The sequence below is a fragment of the Sarcophilus harrisii genome, chromosome 2, assembly GCF_902635505.1.
Source record: "Sarcophilus harrisii chromosome 2, mSarHar1.11, whole genome shotgun sequence".
In the NCBI taxonomy this organism is placed as follows: domain Eukaryota; kingdom Metazoa; phylum Chordata; class Mammalia; order Dasyuromorphia; family Dasyuridae; genus Sarcophilus; species Sarcophilus harrisii.
Genome location: NC_045427.1, coordinates 288,392,035 through 288,409,813, shown reverse-complemented (window position 1 = coordinate 288,409,813; position 17,779 = coordinate 288,392,035). Strand labels below are relative to the sequence as shown.

Here is a 17,779-nt window from a genome sequence, read left to right as displayed (position 1 = left end):
TGTCAAGAAAATGTATAGTTCTTCAAGAAGGCAGGTAGACACCAGGGTGCCTGGTTTAGTATGCTACCAAGATATCCTTCAAATATGTGTTTTTTGTTATCCAAAGAAATCTGGTTTGTCATCTCTGTCTTGGCAAATGTAGCTGGACTCAAAACATTTCTTAGTCACAAGAGGAAAGGAAATGGTTTTTGGTAGCCCTCATTCCCAATTTCTATCTCATTTTCTTCCATCTATGCTGCTAGCTCGCCTATTTTCCATACTTTCCTTAACTATAAAATAAAGATTCCCCCTTCATTCAAGAGTTATAGCTTGTGGGGGAAGCTAAGATTCTATTTATTGAATACTAAATGACAGATATATGCTTTACTCATAAATTGTGCTCAGAATTTTGTGTCTCAATCTACCTTAATTTTAACTGTAACATTAGACTAATCAACAATAATAAGTTATAACTTTTGTGTTTTAGATATGGTGTCAGTACCAGTGAGAGAAAGACAAAAACAAACATCATCCACCTTCAGAGTCTACATTATATTAGGAAGGAAACAGTATACATAGAAACCTAAATAAAAGATATATTAAAAGTTATTTTGGGGGGCAGGGAAGTAGTGACAAGGGTGGTACTAGAAGCTGAAAGTCCTATAGGATTTTATTTGAAGCTAAGGATTCTAAGAGGCACAAATAAGTTAGGAAGTAAATTCCAGGCATGAAAGACACAGAGATGAGAGATGGAATGTCATGTATGAGAGGGTAACAAAGATGGTTCACTAGAACATAATGTGAATAAAAGAAATTAATGTGCGATATAGTTATAGAGAGGGCCCAACTGTGAAAGGCTGTAAAAGCCCAAAGGAGAATTTTTAACAAGGGACTGGGCTTAAGAATTATGAATGTGCAACATCTCACAGCCTATAACAAGATTAGATCAAAATGGACACATGATTTAGACATAAAGGTGATACCATAAGCAAATCAAAAGAGTAAGGAATAGTTTATCTGTAAGATATTTGGAGAAGGGAGGAATTTATGACAAAAGAACTAGAGAACATTATGAAATGCAAAATGGATAATTTTGATAAAATAATAAAAAATTTTGAAAATAAATTTTGATAATAAATTTTATAATAAAATAAAAAATAAATTTTTATAATAAAAAATTAAAATGTTTTTTCACAAAAGCAATATAACCAAGATTAGAAAGGAAGTAGAAAAGTGGGAAATAACCTTTATAGCAAGTGTTTCTGATAAAGGACTCATTTGTAAAATATATAAAGAACTGAGTCAAATTTATAACAACATTCTCCAATTGATAAATGGCCAAAGGATATGAACAAGCAGTTTTCTGATAAAGAAATTAAAACTATCTATAGTCATATGAAAAATGCTCTAAATCATTATTGATCAGAAAAATGCAAATTAAAACAATTCTGAGGTACCATCTCACACCTATCAGATCATCTAATATGGCAGAAAAGAGAAATGTTAAATAATGAAGAGGATGTGGGAAAACTATAACACTAATGTATTGTTAGTGAAGTTGTGAATTATTCAACCATTCTGAAAAGTAATTTGAAATTATACCCAAAAGATTATAAAGCTATATACCCTTTAATACAGCAAAGCCAATACTGGGTCTGTATCCCAAAAAGTCGAAAAAGGTTAAAGGATCCATATGTACAAAAATGTTATAGCAGCTCTCTTTGTGATGGCAAAGAATTGGAAATTAAGGAGATGTGCATCAATTGGGGAATGGCTGAACCAGTTGTGGTATATAAATAATTTTGTGCTATAAAAATGATGAGCAGATGGATTTCAGAAAAACTTGAAAAGAAATGAACTGATGCTAAGTGAATAGAAACAGGAGAACATTGCACATGTTTACCACTAACATTATGCAATAATCAACTTTGATAGTTTTGGCTCTTTTCAGCAATACAAACAATTTCACAAGATTCATCATGGAAAATCCTAGCCACATCCACAGAAAGAACTATGGAGTTTGAATGCATATTGAAAAATACTTTCACTTTTTTTGGTTGTTTTTGTTTTCTCTTTCTCATGGTTTTTCCCTTTTGTTTGTATTCTTCTTTCACAACATTGTAGAAATGTTAAATATAATTGTACAAGTATAACCTATATCAGATTGCTTGCCATCTTGGGAGGGAAGAGGGAAGAGAGGGAGAAAAATGGAAATCAAACACTTACAAATGTTGAAATAAAAATATCAATTCTACCTAAAAGAAATGAAAGAAAAAGGATTGTGACTTTGGCAGAAATGTGGAGGATGGATTGGAGGTGAAAGGTTTGAAACAGAAAAATCAAGTAGGAGGCTGTTACAATAGTCAAGGCAAGAGGCGAAAAGTTCCTGAATTGGATAAGGGCTGTGTGAGCAGAGAGAAGGGGATAGATAGGAGATAGAATGGGAAGTCAGAATTGGCTAGTCTTGGCTTTCATTTAGACCTGAAGGGTCAGTAAGAGGGCTGATTCCAAGTTGAGAAACTGTGTAATTGAAAGGATAGTATCCTCAACAGAAAATAAAAATGTTAGGAAAAGGGAGTACGTTTGAGGGAAATGAGAATGAACTCTATTTTCAATATGGAAATTTAAGATAGCTTTTTATTTATTTTTATATTTACATTTTTTATATTTGCATATTTACAGTTGGAAATGTTCAATGGGTGATTCATAATGCTGGATAGGAAACCCAGAGAGGGGCAAAAGATGGATATGGAAATTTAGGAATCACTTGTGTTTAATTGACTCAGTGTGCATTTTTCCCCTTCTTCCAGGTGAATTTCAGAATTTCTGGGAGAATGAGAATAACAGTAACACAGAAATTTCCTCTGACCTCTCCCCAAATGGCAGCATTTTGCACTTTCTAAGGGTAATTAAAACTTAGTGGTCCTTATTGGAGGTAGAAGGGTGATGGGGAAGAAATAACAGAAATTCTAATTCTGCATGAGCTAAAACTTATAAAACATGAATATTATTTCTAGAGAATATAGTAACTATAAATATAACTACATAAATCCTCAAGTTTTCTTACATTCCTATATGGAATTCAACAAATATTTATTAACTATCTACTGTATACAAAGCACAATGCTGAGCTCATGAAATACAAAAATAAAAAATAAAAATAAAATGACAAGACTCTGCCATCAAGTACCTCATGTTGTGTTGGGAAACAGGTAAGACTCATGGATAGGGGAAGAAGTCCACAGACAAAAACAAGGTAGGCTGTGAGAAATAAAAGTGTACCCAAGAGCTCTAGGGAAACTTAAGGAAAAAGAGACATATTCTTTAAATTAATGAGTTATGGGCAACAGATTAGCTATTACAGTATTTGACAACTTTCACCTTAGGCAAATGGTATAAAACCATTCTTAAGCAGTAGAATCAGGAAGACTCATCTTCCTAGGTTCAAATCTGGCTTTAGGCACTTAGTAACGATGTGACCCTGGGCAAGTCACTTAGCTCTGTTTGCCTCAGTTTCCTCATCTATAAAACGAGCTGGAGAAGGAAATGGCAAACACTACAGTATCTTTGCCAAGAAAATCCTAAATGCAGTAACAGAATCCAAATGATTGTAAAATGGCTCAGTAACACCACTAATTATAAACAGTGTAATTAAATGCATTATAAAATGTTTATTACAAGGATACCAGGAATGTAGGGTACTTTCTCTTCAGCAGACTACATATCTAAAACAAAGTAACTTGCCAGACATCCTATTCCTGATGCCTTTGAAACAGAACACAGGGCTTGTTATCATCTTTTGTCTTTTAGTATCAGTTAAGCCATTAAGATATATTTAGCATTTCAGTAGATATGATGACCTTTAGAAAAGCATCACAAATTTGAACAAAATAGTATCTGAATTAGTGAAAAGGTCTTATAAGTTTATATAGATAAAAGTAAAATATGTTGAATTGTTCACTTATACCTTAATTGCTAATGAAGGGTTTCCAAATAAATGTTCATTTAAACTTTAATGAATAGTCACCTACCTCTAAGTATCAGTGTCCATTTATATACAGTTTTTGTGAGTAAATACAACCAACAATTGAAAATTTACCAAGTACATATCATTCAGATAGTGCTGTGCTAACTACTAGAGGTGACACAGCAATAAAATTTCTCCTCAAAAAACCAAAAAATCAGCTGGAAGATTTTGTCATTAAACTATATCAGGCAGGGTCTATATTCAATTACATTAAGAAGAGAAATCAATGGAAAGATAAGTAATCAGGAAAGGTTTCATGACTTAAGCTAGAAATCTTAAATAGTTCATCTTCTTCATTAGGATAAATATTCATCCTAAATTTTATTTAGCCTTCAAATTTGAAAAGCAAACATTTTCTTCATGGATGAAAGACTCTAGCCAAGGTCATATCATCAAAAATTGTAAAATTAGTGAAATATTAATTAAAATAACAGAGCTATTCAATCTTTTGGCACTAAAATAGGTATCCTATAGTGCACCTGAGTCTAAACTCTTCATTTTTGTAGTTGAGAAGTAGTGAAATGACACATTTAACCTCTCCTAGAATCAAGTTTTACTTTTTTTCTTCTGAACTATACAAGAAGTGTATTCTACATAAATAAGTGAGATATTCCTAAAGCATGCCAATTTTTAGAAGCAAATTATATTATAAAAAATACATGTAACATTTTGCAAATATAAATTGATCAATGTATTAAAGATCTGTTAATTGTTGCTGATGTGGTGACTCAAAAGGTCATTCAACAATTTCATTTTTTGTTATACGCCAAGACACAATTCTCCCCCTCTTTTTATGAGCAAAAATATTGGCTATACCAAGAATGAAGAAAAGAACTTTAAAAAAAAGTAATTAAGAGCAATATTACATAATCAAGATCCCAAATTATCTAGTCATTTCTCTATTACTGACTGAAGAAAGTTTAGGAGGTAGTTTACTAATAAGGCATTTTAGAAATGGTTTCCTTTCATTAGCATTTTTTTTAAATCCATTTAGAACGTAAGGATAAAACACCAGTAATCCATAAAAGACTGCCCTTGAAGCTTTCCTGGGCATTTAATGAAATTATCTGGTAGAGACAAAAGTTTCTTTGAAGAATAATAAAACATTTCTTTCATCATGACATGAGACACATGAATGTCAAACAATAATAAACAAGTTATTAAAGTTATGTTTATTAGTATTATACAACAGAGAAATCCTTCAGTACACATATCATAAAACTAATTACAAACCAGATAAAAGGGTACAATTCCTTCAATATCAGAATACAATCACTGTGAGATCTCAATGGCAAAATCATTAAAAAAAGGAAGTAATATATACTCCATGAAGTGACATTTAAATATTAAAATAATTGTAAGAAAAAAATAAAATATACAGTAGTATAAATATGCAAATATAAATTCCTTCATTGTGTTCAGTCTCAAAAAGCCCAAAGAATTAACTTTGATTCCAAACTCAAAAGAAGAGTGGATGAGAGAAAAGTCATTATCTGAGTTTCAAGAATGCACATTTGTAGCCTCTATATGAAAGTTGTCAAACTGTGCAAACTCAAAGCTATGTGTTCCAATTGCTGCCCAACCATTCTTGGGATATAAGGGTAGCACACCTTCCCAGAGATGTGTATTATCTAGTATGACATTAACAGAAGAGTCCTGTCAAAAAAAAAAAAAAAAAAAAATCAATATATTTGTAAATTTTTTTCCTTAATGCTATGTAAAAATTCAATTTTATTAGTATTTAACCTAGTTAGTTATATGCTTATCACTGCATTTTTATAAAACAAAATCTAATTTAACAAAATTTAACTAAAGGTTAAAATTAAAAGAAAGAAGATATTCAGATAACTTTCTTCTTCCAGTGCCATATGTCTGGCACATAGGAGATACTTAATAAATACTGATTTATTGACTTATCATTCTCTTTCACATACATATGCACAAATATATATAATTTGATGTCAAAAAACTACTTTAATATTTCATCAATTAAAAATAAAATAGTTAAAAATAGTTAAAACTGGAGTCGAATTTAGTAACAAATTATCATGCTTTCCAGTCACATAGGAAATTAAAAATAAACACTCAAAATTAATTCATATTTCATATTTATGTTAATCTGTTTTTGTAGACTGATAATTACTAAATTAACTTCTAGTCATTGTGAACAATTCCATTTCAAAAGACCAGTAGCACATCAAGAGGTTAAAAATTAGTTTTTTATCACAAAAGACTAGGACTCAATGAAAAACTGAAAGCCTCTTAGAGGAGAGTCAATACTCCAAATATTAAGTTCTAATTACTAAGACATTTTCCCTTACACTGAGTGAAAAATCTTTCTTTAATTTTCTTCCACTGCTCCTAGTCTGGCCTTTGGATCCAAGCAAAATAAGTATAACCCTTTTTCAACAAGACAGCTATTTCAAGTATTTGAAGGATTATCACCCCCATATTTCTCCTACTCTCCTGGTTAAATAACCTCAGCATCAAACAACTTTCCTAAACACGGTTTCAAGAATTTACTATTTTAGTAATCTTGCTCTGGATGTATTCAAGAATGGCAATATTCTTTCTTAAATATGGCATCCAAAACTGACATAATACTTGATGCAGGCTGATCTGGGCAGGAAATATTGCATTGCCAACTCCCACGTTCTGAAAAGCATTTATTTGTTTGTTTGTTTAAATGAAAAACTATTTACTGAATGTTTTCAATGTGCCAAGTATTGGGGAAAAAAATGAAAACAGCCCCTGTCTTTAAGAGGCTCACATTCTAATAGAGCAAAATACTACCCATAAGGGGCCATTGTGAGGCGGCAATGCCAATATATGCAAACCATATTATTTGGCTAGCCTATTGGTAAAATGCCTCTTTGGACCCAGTTCAAATCCAGCCTCAGAAACTTACTAACCTGATAGGTCATTTAACCTCCGTTTCTTCATCTATAAAATGGGGATAACATTAATATTTCCTATCTCCTAGGGTTGTTGTAAGGATTAAATAAAATGATTATAACATATTGAGCACCATATCTAGGGCACCCAATAAGATGCAATAAAAGTTATAGTCAAAGTCATGATAGCATATTCCCTATTCTACACTCCTTTCTATGCTTCCTGACAAGACTACTCATAAGACCCAAAGTAAGCTACTTTACATTAAAAACCAATTGTGACCCAAGATCTTTGCTAACTCTATCTGAGATACTAATCATTTGGAACTGCCCAGTTTTTGAACTTAAAATGACTGTCCATTCCTGAAAGTTCACTGCTATAATTAGTATAAGTTGGGAAAATAAACCCCCAGGTAGTGCTAGTCAACTAGCACTTCCTCAATAGCCAAAAAGCAAAATTTCTGCTTTAAAAATAGCATCAATTGTCAAAGGATTCATATACAGGCCCAAAGCTATTTACCAACATTCTGTAAACAGGGTTTACTAATGTACAGAAATCACCTGGTACCAACCTAACTAAACAGTTTATCCAGTTTCCTTTTATTTAAACCAGTGTTACTTTTCACTGGCAAAAATAATGAATCAAAGAAATAAAGAGATACTACTGACAGCTAAGTGGCACAGTAGATAAAGCACTGGAGTAATATTCAATATTACTGAATATTTACTGAATAACTCAAATCCAGCTGGAGTTCGAATACTAACTGACCCTCTTCCTAGATTTCCTAATCTGCAAAATGGGGGTTATAATAGCACCTACCTCTCAGAGTTGCTGTGAAGAATAAATGACATCATAATTGTAAAGCACTTAGCAAACGTGCCTGGCTCATAGTGCATGCTATATAAATACTAGCTATCATCATGTTATGCCTCAGTTTCCCTGAATTGTTCTGCCTCAGTTCCCTGAATTGTTTTGCCTCAGTTTCCCTGGGAGCAATTCCCCTTCCTGATCATTAGGATGGAGATAATTAGAGCTGAGAGTCCTGGCTACTCTAGCATTTCAAAGACTCATAAAACTCCAGATGGCTTATCTCAGATGTTTGGACATATCTTTCTGGTCTCAGACTCCTAGCTTCTTCCTTCCCAACTTATCAGAATTTATGGTCCTTCCTGGAACTTCCACTCACCAGTGCTCTATCCTACCCTGCCTTTGTTTCCCTGATTGCTGGAGCCTTATAAGAGTCTCTACAATCCCTTGCTCGTCGTTGGCTTCTTTGAGACTAGAGTCCCATCCACTTGGCTAGGGTTGGCCATGGATCCTGTTTGGCTGTCCAACTTTCCCTCTAAGAAAATATTAACCCTCTCTAATCTCTTTTGTGCCTCAGTTTCTCCAGAATTATCATCATCATCATCATTATTAGATATTACCTGAAAAGAATGTTTTAATTGTGAGCCCTTTGAACATCATTACTTACTTTAATATTCAGAGTGAGGGTGTACCATTTCCCAGCACTAACATTAGCATGTCCTTTCTTTAATATCAACAGTCTAGCTGCAAAAGAAAATAGAGGATACAGATGGATTATTTTCTTTTCCTGCCAAATCATAGAAATGAGGGTCAGGTTAAGATCTTAAGAATGATGAGGTTCAGCCCCAGATGATAAGGTTAGGGTAGCAATTCCTAGTTTGAATACAAGTCACAAAGTGCAAGGCATATGTGAAGAATTCACAATGACATCTTTTTGCCAAAAGGTACTTTTATTTATAAAAGGTCATGAACAAAAGGAAGTGGTAAATATGAAACAGATTCTGGAGAACATGTAGTTAGTGAGAAAAGAAGTTTTTAACAATTAACAAGGAAGTTCCCCAGGGCAACTCTCAATTAACCAGGAGAAAGAAAATACAGCAGGAGGTGGGAATATGCCATTAAATGACAGGCCAAATCCAGAGAGGAGTTTAGCAGATTAAAAAGGGTTAGCAAGGGAAGGGGATGACATCATTGCTTGGCAGGAGAACCCTAAAAAGGGTTGAGCACCCTAAAGGAGTTAGCTATAACAAGCTACTGTATGATAATGTAGTGTGTGGTAATGTCCCCTTTATTTCCACCTATTGTTTCCCTTGCATAGATTTTTCTTGCTCCTCCACCAAATGAATTGTTAGCATTTTAATTTGGCTTTTAAATTATCTCTTTGGTAGTTCTGAAGTTTTACTATGATTATTTTCTTTGCCTGTTAAATTTGAGGGGTTTTTTATGGATATTATTAATTTGGACTTGGTCATTATTCTTTTAGTATGGTTTTTGGGTTTTCTTTGGCTTGATTTATTTTCTTCCTGGAAGACCTATATTTCCTAGATTATCTCTTCAAATTCAGTTTTCAAATTTGGTATTCAAGTTCATGTCCTTCCAATCTTATTTGGTGTTTTAAAGGTTTTTTCTCTCCCATTACTTTTTCTTTTGTCTCTTTAGTCTTGCATTCTAATTCTGCTTTCTCTTTTTTAGAGAATCTACTGTTTTCTGAAAAGAATGAAAAAATGTCTTCTGTTCTAAAGTCTTTATCATTTAGTTAGACTTGCTGATTTATGTGCTTATTACTTTGATTTTTTTTTTCACTTGACTTGGTCTTATTTGCAAGCTTCACACTTCCCAAGAAACAGGCATTCTCTTGGGATTATAAATGAAAGGGTAAACTGCAATAGTCTGTGCTTAAAATCACAATAGCCACAAGGGTCACAAGGCCATCCTAGGCCATTTTTCAGCCTGTGAACAGAAGAAAGGGATGGAGGGTGGGGAAAAGAGTGGCCAGGAAGGGACTGTGAATTGTAGACTTTAAGTTGATATGAACTCTCTCCAATATTGTCTTTTACCTAAATATTTCAAATGATGCCTAATTTTATTAAATTATTTTTTTCTCATAATGCAAATAACAATCCAAACATACCTTTTCAACCTATGGGACTAGTAAAACACTAGGAACCTAATAGGTGCTTAAAAAATCCTTACTGATTGTCTGATTTGATGAGTATGCAACATTTTTCCATATCCTATAAGTTTTCTTTAAGGGGGTCTATCTAATGAATCAGAGGCCTTAATTTAGATCTCTTAGTATCATCAGTTGTTATTAATAACAACAATAATAATTAGTACTCATACTTGTATGAGTATATAAGGTAGTAGTACAACACCGAAGCTGACCCTGTTTTTATTCCTCACTCTCACTAAATGACCAGTTCTAAAAGAATCTAGTGATTTTATGAGGCAGAGAAGGTCAGGGTATAATACGTTCTAGGTATAGGGATAGCCACTGCAAAAGCAAAGAGATGGGAGAATGAATAGGAATTATGATTGAGGAACTGCAGCATCAGTTTGTCTACACTGAGAAGTTCTTGAAGGGGAGTATAAGTATTAAAAAAAATAGAGCAGAGCAAAAATGTATTAAACATCTACAATGTGCCAGGTACTATATAAAATTTAGCTTAGGGTCAGAAAGATCTAAGTTCAAATTCATCTTCAGAATCTTCCTAGCTATGTGATCCTGAGCAAGTCACTTAACCCTGTTTGCCTTAGGTTCCTCATCTATTATGTAAACTGGAGAAGGAAATAGCGAAGTTTCCAATATTCTTGCTGGAAACTCCAAATAGGGTCACAAAGAGTCAGACCCAATGAAAAAACTCAATAAGAATAGTCAATAACAGTAGTTTATCAAGTAGCATACAAATAATTACTTACCAAGATCATTTGTAACTTGGTAGGTCCCATCTGCAAAAACCCAGAAGAAAATTCCTGCAGCGCTTCGGATGACTTCCCCACCTTTATTTACTCTTCCAGCAATGAATACACCACCACTATGTGGTGTCTCTATGTAGATATCACAACTTATTACCAGATCCTTCCTAGGGAAACAAAATTGACCATTAGTTCCCCCAAAATTATACTTCTCTAAATAGAAATTAAGTATATTATGTAAACATCTGGTTTTTTATTTATATTGGGCAGGAGAACTGTCATTTTCTAAAAGTTAATGACATCTTGTAGTTAATTCTATTATTAATAGTAAAAGTTAACATATATCGTCATCCAAGATTATGTGATGATCAACTGTGATGGACTTGACTCTTTTCAAAAATGGGGTGATTCAAGGCAATTCCAATAGATTTTGGGATGGAAAATGCCATCCATATCCAGAGAGAAAAGTATAGAAACAAATGTGGATCAAAGCATAGCATTTTCACCTTTTTGTTGTTGTTATTTCTTCATGTCTTTTTCGTTTTGTTCTAATTTTTCTTTCATAGAATGACAAATATGGAAATATTCAGAATAATTACATGTGTTTAACCCATATTGGACTGTTTGGGGGGGGAGGGGAGAGAGGGAAAAAAATTTGGAACACAAGGTTTTGCAAGGATGAATAGTGAAAACTATCTTTGCATGTATTTGGAAAAATAAAGTACTAAAATGTGTGTGTGTGTGTGTGTGTGTGTGTGTGTGTGTGTACATACATACAGTTATCCCTTCCAGATTGTGACTTTTCCCCATCACAGTTTCAATATACTGCAGGTCATCATAAGAAATTAAATGGGAATTTGGGGAAGAGTTCTGTGGAAGCCAAAGATGACATGTGAAGACCAGCAGATGACACAGAGCCTATGACCAAATACTTAATACAAATTTTACAATAAGGTACTACAATACCTCATAAAAGAAAAAAAAAATTGGTTTCTTCTCTGGTACAAAAGAAGAGTCAAAAAATTTTGTGCGAATTTTTTACTTTGGGGGGGTGCTATGTTCCTAAGCCCCATTATGTAGAAAGGATGACTGTATTTATACAGCACCTTAAGAATGGCAAAATGCTTCACACACACACACATACACATGTGTATATATATAATTTCATTTCATTCAGACAACCCTATGAGACAGGTTCTTTTTATAGAGGAGGAAACAGAAAAAGACAGAAACCAAGTGATTTGTCCAGGATCAGAGAGCCAAATAAGTGTCTGAAGCAGGATTTGACCTCTGGTCTTTCGATTTAACATCTAACACTCTATCCACTGCACTACTTCATTGTTTCAAGAAGACTAGACAGCACAACTGCTCTCTTCTTTTAGTTTTTACAATTTCTCATATGAACTAAGCTAAATAAATTCATTGTTTTTGCTATTGGGTCACTGGAGGGAAGTATTTACCTCCAAACTTAACCATACTCAAGAGAGAACATACAAACTAACAGAAGACAACTTCTTGTAACTAGGTAAGTTCTATCTGCAAAAACTCGGAAGAAAATTCCTCAGGCACTTTGGATGACTCCTCCATGAAGTTCTATTCTGAAGCAACGTTATGATGAGGAGACCCTGGATTCTAGCTTTAGTAAGCTCTACCATTCAGAAAAAGTTAGAAGTACTTAGGTCCTGCTCAAAACTCTGAGGTCTGCTCTGGACAGAATCACCAACAGAAGACTGACTAGTGGTAAAGAAGTTTTTGGCCAGAACATCTCTGATGAAACAAAGCTTTGATTGGCAGCTAATGGGCTCCCACATCCTAAATTGTTAGCTAGGTGGTGCAGCTGATATGGCACTGAGGCCTGTCTGACAGGGACTTAGGTTGTTTGCTTCAGATTCCTCAACAGTAAAATGGAGATAATAATAATACTACCTACCCTTGTAAGGTTGTTGTGAGGATCAAATGAGATAATTGTAAAGGACTTAGCACAATGTCTGGCATACAGTAAGCAATATATAAATGCTTATTGACTTCTTTTTCCCTTCTTCCTTATAATCAATATAAACATGAATCTAGTCACTAATTCTCCAAGAATATATTTTTAAAATGATAAAAACTAAAGAGAAGCCAAACTCAAGGTAATTTTATTTTTTAAAAGATGATGAAATATATGAAACCTCTTCCTTTGAGCACAGTTGAGGGGGACTATTAGGGCTAAACATTAGTTATGTTGTCAGATGTGATATTAGATGGGGTGCTTTTGCCTCACTGTTTTTCTCCTTTACAAAGAAGGATTCGATTTTGAAGTGGGAGGTGGGGAAGATGGAATCAGGGAGGTGGAGGGTGGGATTGTTAGTAAGAAATGTTGTCAAATGATTAAGACATCAATGAAACTTATCCACCAAAAAGATAATAAATTTTTAAGTAATATTTAATAATTATAGCTTTCACAATGAACTTTCCCTGGATTTATTTTATATCATCCAATCATTTTATTCAGTTGTGTGACAAAAGACAAAAAAACAAATTTATTGTCTCTGAATTTGATTCGCATACTATTCAGTGACAAACATCTCCTCCAAATTGTAAGCTTATGAGCAAGTAAATGACATTTTTGTAATGAAATTCTGAGTAAGGTCAGCAAGAAGGCAAGTGGGAACCAGGACTAAGTGGAGGGTTTTGTTAGCTCTAGGAATTCCTTTTTACTGAAGATCTTCAATCAGTAGACAAGTATTCAATAAGCTCCCATGGTATTACAGATACTATGGAGAGGTGGGTGCTGCCACTAAAATTATTTTTCACACACTGAAAATGACTATTTTATTCACAGGAAAATAAAACTAAGGCAGCACCTTGAAATTGAAACTGCAATTAATAAAATCATCTCCCCATTATAAATAGCTAAATGGGGAAAGGGAATACTTTACAGAAAAGCAGGATGTCCCTGCTTCCACATCTGTAAAATAAGACTAGACTAGATAAACTTTAGGGTACCTTCTAGTTTTATCAAACTATGGCTTTCTACAACTTCATGGCAAAAACTATCTTAGTTTTCACAATTACAAATGTATATATAAGAATAAAAAAATTGCTCTTTACTACCTAACCTGTAAACCTACTGAGAAGAGACCATATTTAATCAATTATGTACTTAATACTCCTACTTCATTCCAGCTACTCAGATAATTTTAAAAGGGCCACAAGTAATATAGGCAGCACAATAAACTCATCTTTCTATTTAAATGGAGAGAGATCTTACATTATTCTTCTGCTTCACATATCACAACCCATAATAAGTGATTCTGGATTCAGCACTTATCAGAAAATTTTATAGATAATGGATGAAATAGAAGAGAGTACAGTTCACTCTTCCACAATCATAATTCCTCTGTAGTGCTGATGAAAGCAAAAGAAAAAATACATATATCAGCCAATAAACTAAGTAAATTTGATACTCAGGCTGCAGAGTTCAGATATATGCAACGAAAGGCAATTTTCTAGTTTCCAATCTGATTACAATCAATGATTGCTAACAAGATGGAAAGTTTTACATGGCTTCAGTTAAAGTTATTCAGAGTGCTAAAAATTACTGTGTTGATACTCCATGAAAGCCAAACAAGTGAGGGGGGATAGCCTCCAGAGAAATGAAGCACTTTTACTTTCTGGTGGCACTAGTTCTATAGTTTTCTTTAAAAAAATGAGGTTTGATTTCACTTAAGTAAAACTTCAGATACATACTTTAAACCTCTTTCTCCATATAACAATTTTTTAAATTAGCTTTCTTTTCTTTACCAGTCTATGCCATCTTAGAAAGTAAACAACAAAATCAACAATCCTTCCTAAGGTGATAAAAGTGAGAGCATACTGGGGGATAGAATAGTCAATAGCAAAAGACTTTTGAGGAAGGAAAGAAAAAGGAGAATGAGAAAAGAATAAATATGGGCAGCTAAGTGGCACAGTGGATAGAGCAATAGCCCTGAAGTCAGGAGAACCTGAGTTCAAATCCGGCTTCAGACATTTAATACTTCCTAGCTGTATGACCTTGGGCAAGTCACTTAACCCCAATTGCCTCAACAAAAACAAAGAGAAAAGAATAAATGGGGGGACATATAGTCAACAATAGTATTTGTAAAAAGTATTTTGAAGCAAGTTTCTATAAATAAGGCCTTATTTCTCAAATATAGAGGGAAGTGAGTTAAAATTTATAAAAAATAAGAGCATGTTCCAATTGATAAAGGCTCACAAGATATGATCTATAATGCCCAAAGGGCTATAAATTTATGCATATGCTTTATCCTAACAATACCACTAGTAAGCATGATTACCAAGAGGTTTAAAAAGAGGGGAGGAAAGGAAAGGATCTATACACATAAAAATGTTTGTAACAGCTCTCTTCTCAGGGCAAAGATTGGAAATCGAGGGATGTCTATCAGTTGGGAAATGTCTGAATAAACTGTGGTGTATGATTGTTATGGATTATTGTTCTATAGAAAGTAATGAGCAGAATGTTCTTAGGGAAAAAACCTCCATGAACTCAAGCAAAGTGAAATGTACTATACACACTTACTGTGTATCTAATTTATATTTTAATATATTTAACATCTACTGGTCATCCTGCCATCTAGGGTAGGGGGTGGGGGGGTAAGAGGTGAAAAATTGGAACAAGAGGTTTGGCAATTGTTAATGCTGTAAAGTTACCCATGCATATAACCTGTAAATAAAAGGCTATTAAATTAAAAAAAAAAAAAATAGTAATTGCAACAAAAAATAAAATAAAATAAAATAAATAAATAAATAAAAAAGGAAAAAAAAAAAAAAAAGAAATGTACTATACACAAAATAATAGCAACATTCTGGGATGACCAGCTGTAAATGACTGTGCTATATTCTCAGCAGTACAATGATCCATGACTACTCTAAAGGACTTATAATGAAAAATTCTATCCACACCCAGAGAAGAAATTAATTGTGTCTGAATATAGATCTAATCATACTCTCTTTTTTTAAAACTTTATTTTTCTTGAGGGTTTTTTTTTTTTTTTAGTGGGGTGGAAGATTTATGTTTTCTTTTATGGAAATGTTTTTGCACAATTTAATATGTAGCTTCTTAATGGGAGCTGGGGATGGAAATAAAGGGAGAGAATCTGAAACTCAAAAGGTTTTTTAAAAAAATAAAAGAAGTTTTAAATGTAACTGGGGAAAATATTAAATAAATGAGATTTTAAAAAGACATTTAAAAAAAAAAAGAAAGAAAACTAAAAACAGAAACGTAAAAAGTTGTTACGGTTAACAAGGAAGAGTCATTGTTAGCTCCTGAGCAGGAAAGTGATATGATAAAAGTAATATTTTAGGAAGAACAATATGACAATAAAACAATAATGGCTAGAGGTAGAAGAAATTCAAGGCAAGAAGGTTATTTAGGGGGATTAAACTGCAATTTGTGCTTTCAGGTTTCTCTCTATATAGAGATATTAGGACATAAATCATGGAATATTAGAACTGGAAGGGATTTTCCAGTTTAACCTCATCATTCAGATAAGGAAATTACTATTTCTACTTCAAAAAGCTATAATGTAAAGCTACAGGTTAAATGTTCCTATGTATTTTGTAAATGCTATGGACTATAATTAATAAATTGGGGATTTGAAAAAATGTAATAGCCCCCAATTAGATTCTGACTTTCCCATCTAACAGTAAAAGTGAACTGATGATGACTCAAGACTATCACAGCAAAGTCCATAGACTGGGATAATGATCTCTTCCAAAACTATAATTAAATTACTATAAGTTTAAATACATTGAAGATAAGCAACTCCTACTTGTCAAGTATCATCTCAATTCAAAAGAAATAACACCTGACTGAGATAAAGAAATCTGGATTCTAATTCCAGCCCTGCAAATTTAGCTAGCAGTGTTCAACTATTTATCTAACCTCTCTGTGCCTGAATTCATATATAAGAGGAAGGAAGCTGGATTAAATGTGCCCTAAGCACACCATCTTTTGCCTGGACTACTATAGTATCCTCTAGACTAGTCTCCCTTTCAGTGCAATCTTTACAGGTCAAAAGGCTACAGCTAACCATGTAATTCCTGTGCTCAGAAATTTTTAATAGTTCCATAGGTAACAAGCTTCCTAGCCTGCCATTTACAAAACAATTTTGATCCAACTCACCTTTCCAGCCGGATTTCATGTTACTTCCTTTTATGCCTTCTATACAGGAACCAAATTTCCTTATCTTATTCTGCCCCCTTCTGCCTCTGTGTATTTGAACAGTGTGCTCGATGGCTAAAATATATTCTCTCAAAGCTTGAAAAAGGAAACAATTCATATGCTATCATTCTCATCTAACACAAAGATGCAATCTTTTCAATAGCAGTGAAATCCTATTCTGATGCTTTCTAGTGATGTAGAGGTAATCCTAGACCCTCAAAAGCTAAGGCAGCTAGACCCTGAGCTCCAGAAGGTCCTACTCTAGCTGGGGAAAGCTTCAAATACAGTGATGAATCACATATCATTCAACGATTAGCTTAGTCAGTTAGTACATTGATCAGCAACAGCTAGTACCTTTACTATGTAAGTACTATGTAAGTACTTACATAGTAAAGCACAGTACATATCCAGTGTTCCAAGCAGTTTTAAAGCTTTTATTTTTTTAATTTATTTTGAAGCTTTATAATCTTAAAATTGCATTCCAATTTTTGGAATATACTTCATTACCTCACTGACACCCACAAAAACCCTGGGAGGAGTGTGCCCTTAGTATCAAGGACTAGCCATAGATCACATAGCAAGCTGATTTTCCTGACTCCAGAGTCAGCCCATTGTACTACTTAGTGTCACACAAAGTTGGTATTTAATAAAAATTTATTAAATAGAAGGGTCTGAGAGGATTCTGGGAAAATGGTGGAATAGGTTAGTAAATTTCAAGCTCTTCAGATTTCCCCCACAAATAAAACAAATTTGCATCTCAGGGCAAATACAGACTAGTGAAAAATCAAGAAGAGTTGGAGTAAAATAGGAGTCCTCCTGGTACAATCTGAGAAGGCTGGGGATTAGCCAGTGTGAAGTATAAACATCTCTAGGCTAGCTCCATAGAAACACCACTTGGGGACCCCTGGGACTAGCTGGGTTTGGTTGGAGCCTCAATAGGAGCCATAGAA

General features: G+C 33.7%; 1 protein-coding gene across 2 annotated transcripts in view; it reads right to left on the bottom strand.

The window, feature by feature from the left end:
* Positions 1-5,138: 5,138 nt before the first annotated feature.
* GALC (galactosylceramidase) overlaps positions 5,139-17,779 on the bottom strand; it is a 64,288-nt gene continuing 51,647 nt past the window's right edge. For both annotated transcript variants that reach the window (XM_003758827.4, XM_031952407.1), the window contains exons 15-17: positions 10,628-10,791; positions 8,376-8,452; positions 5,139-5,662 (exon numbers count right to left, since the gene is read on the bottom strand). In XM_003758827.4, coding sequence (XP_003758875.1) covers positions 5,507-5,662; positions 8,376-8,452; positions 10,628-10,791 — 397 coding nt within the window. In that variant the 3' untranslated portion in view covers positions 5,139-5,506. The remainder of the gene's footprint in view (positions 5,663-8,375; positions 8,453-10,627; positions 10,792-17,779) is intronic.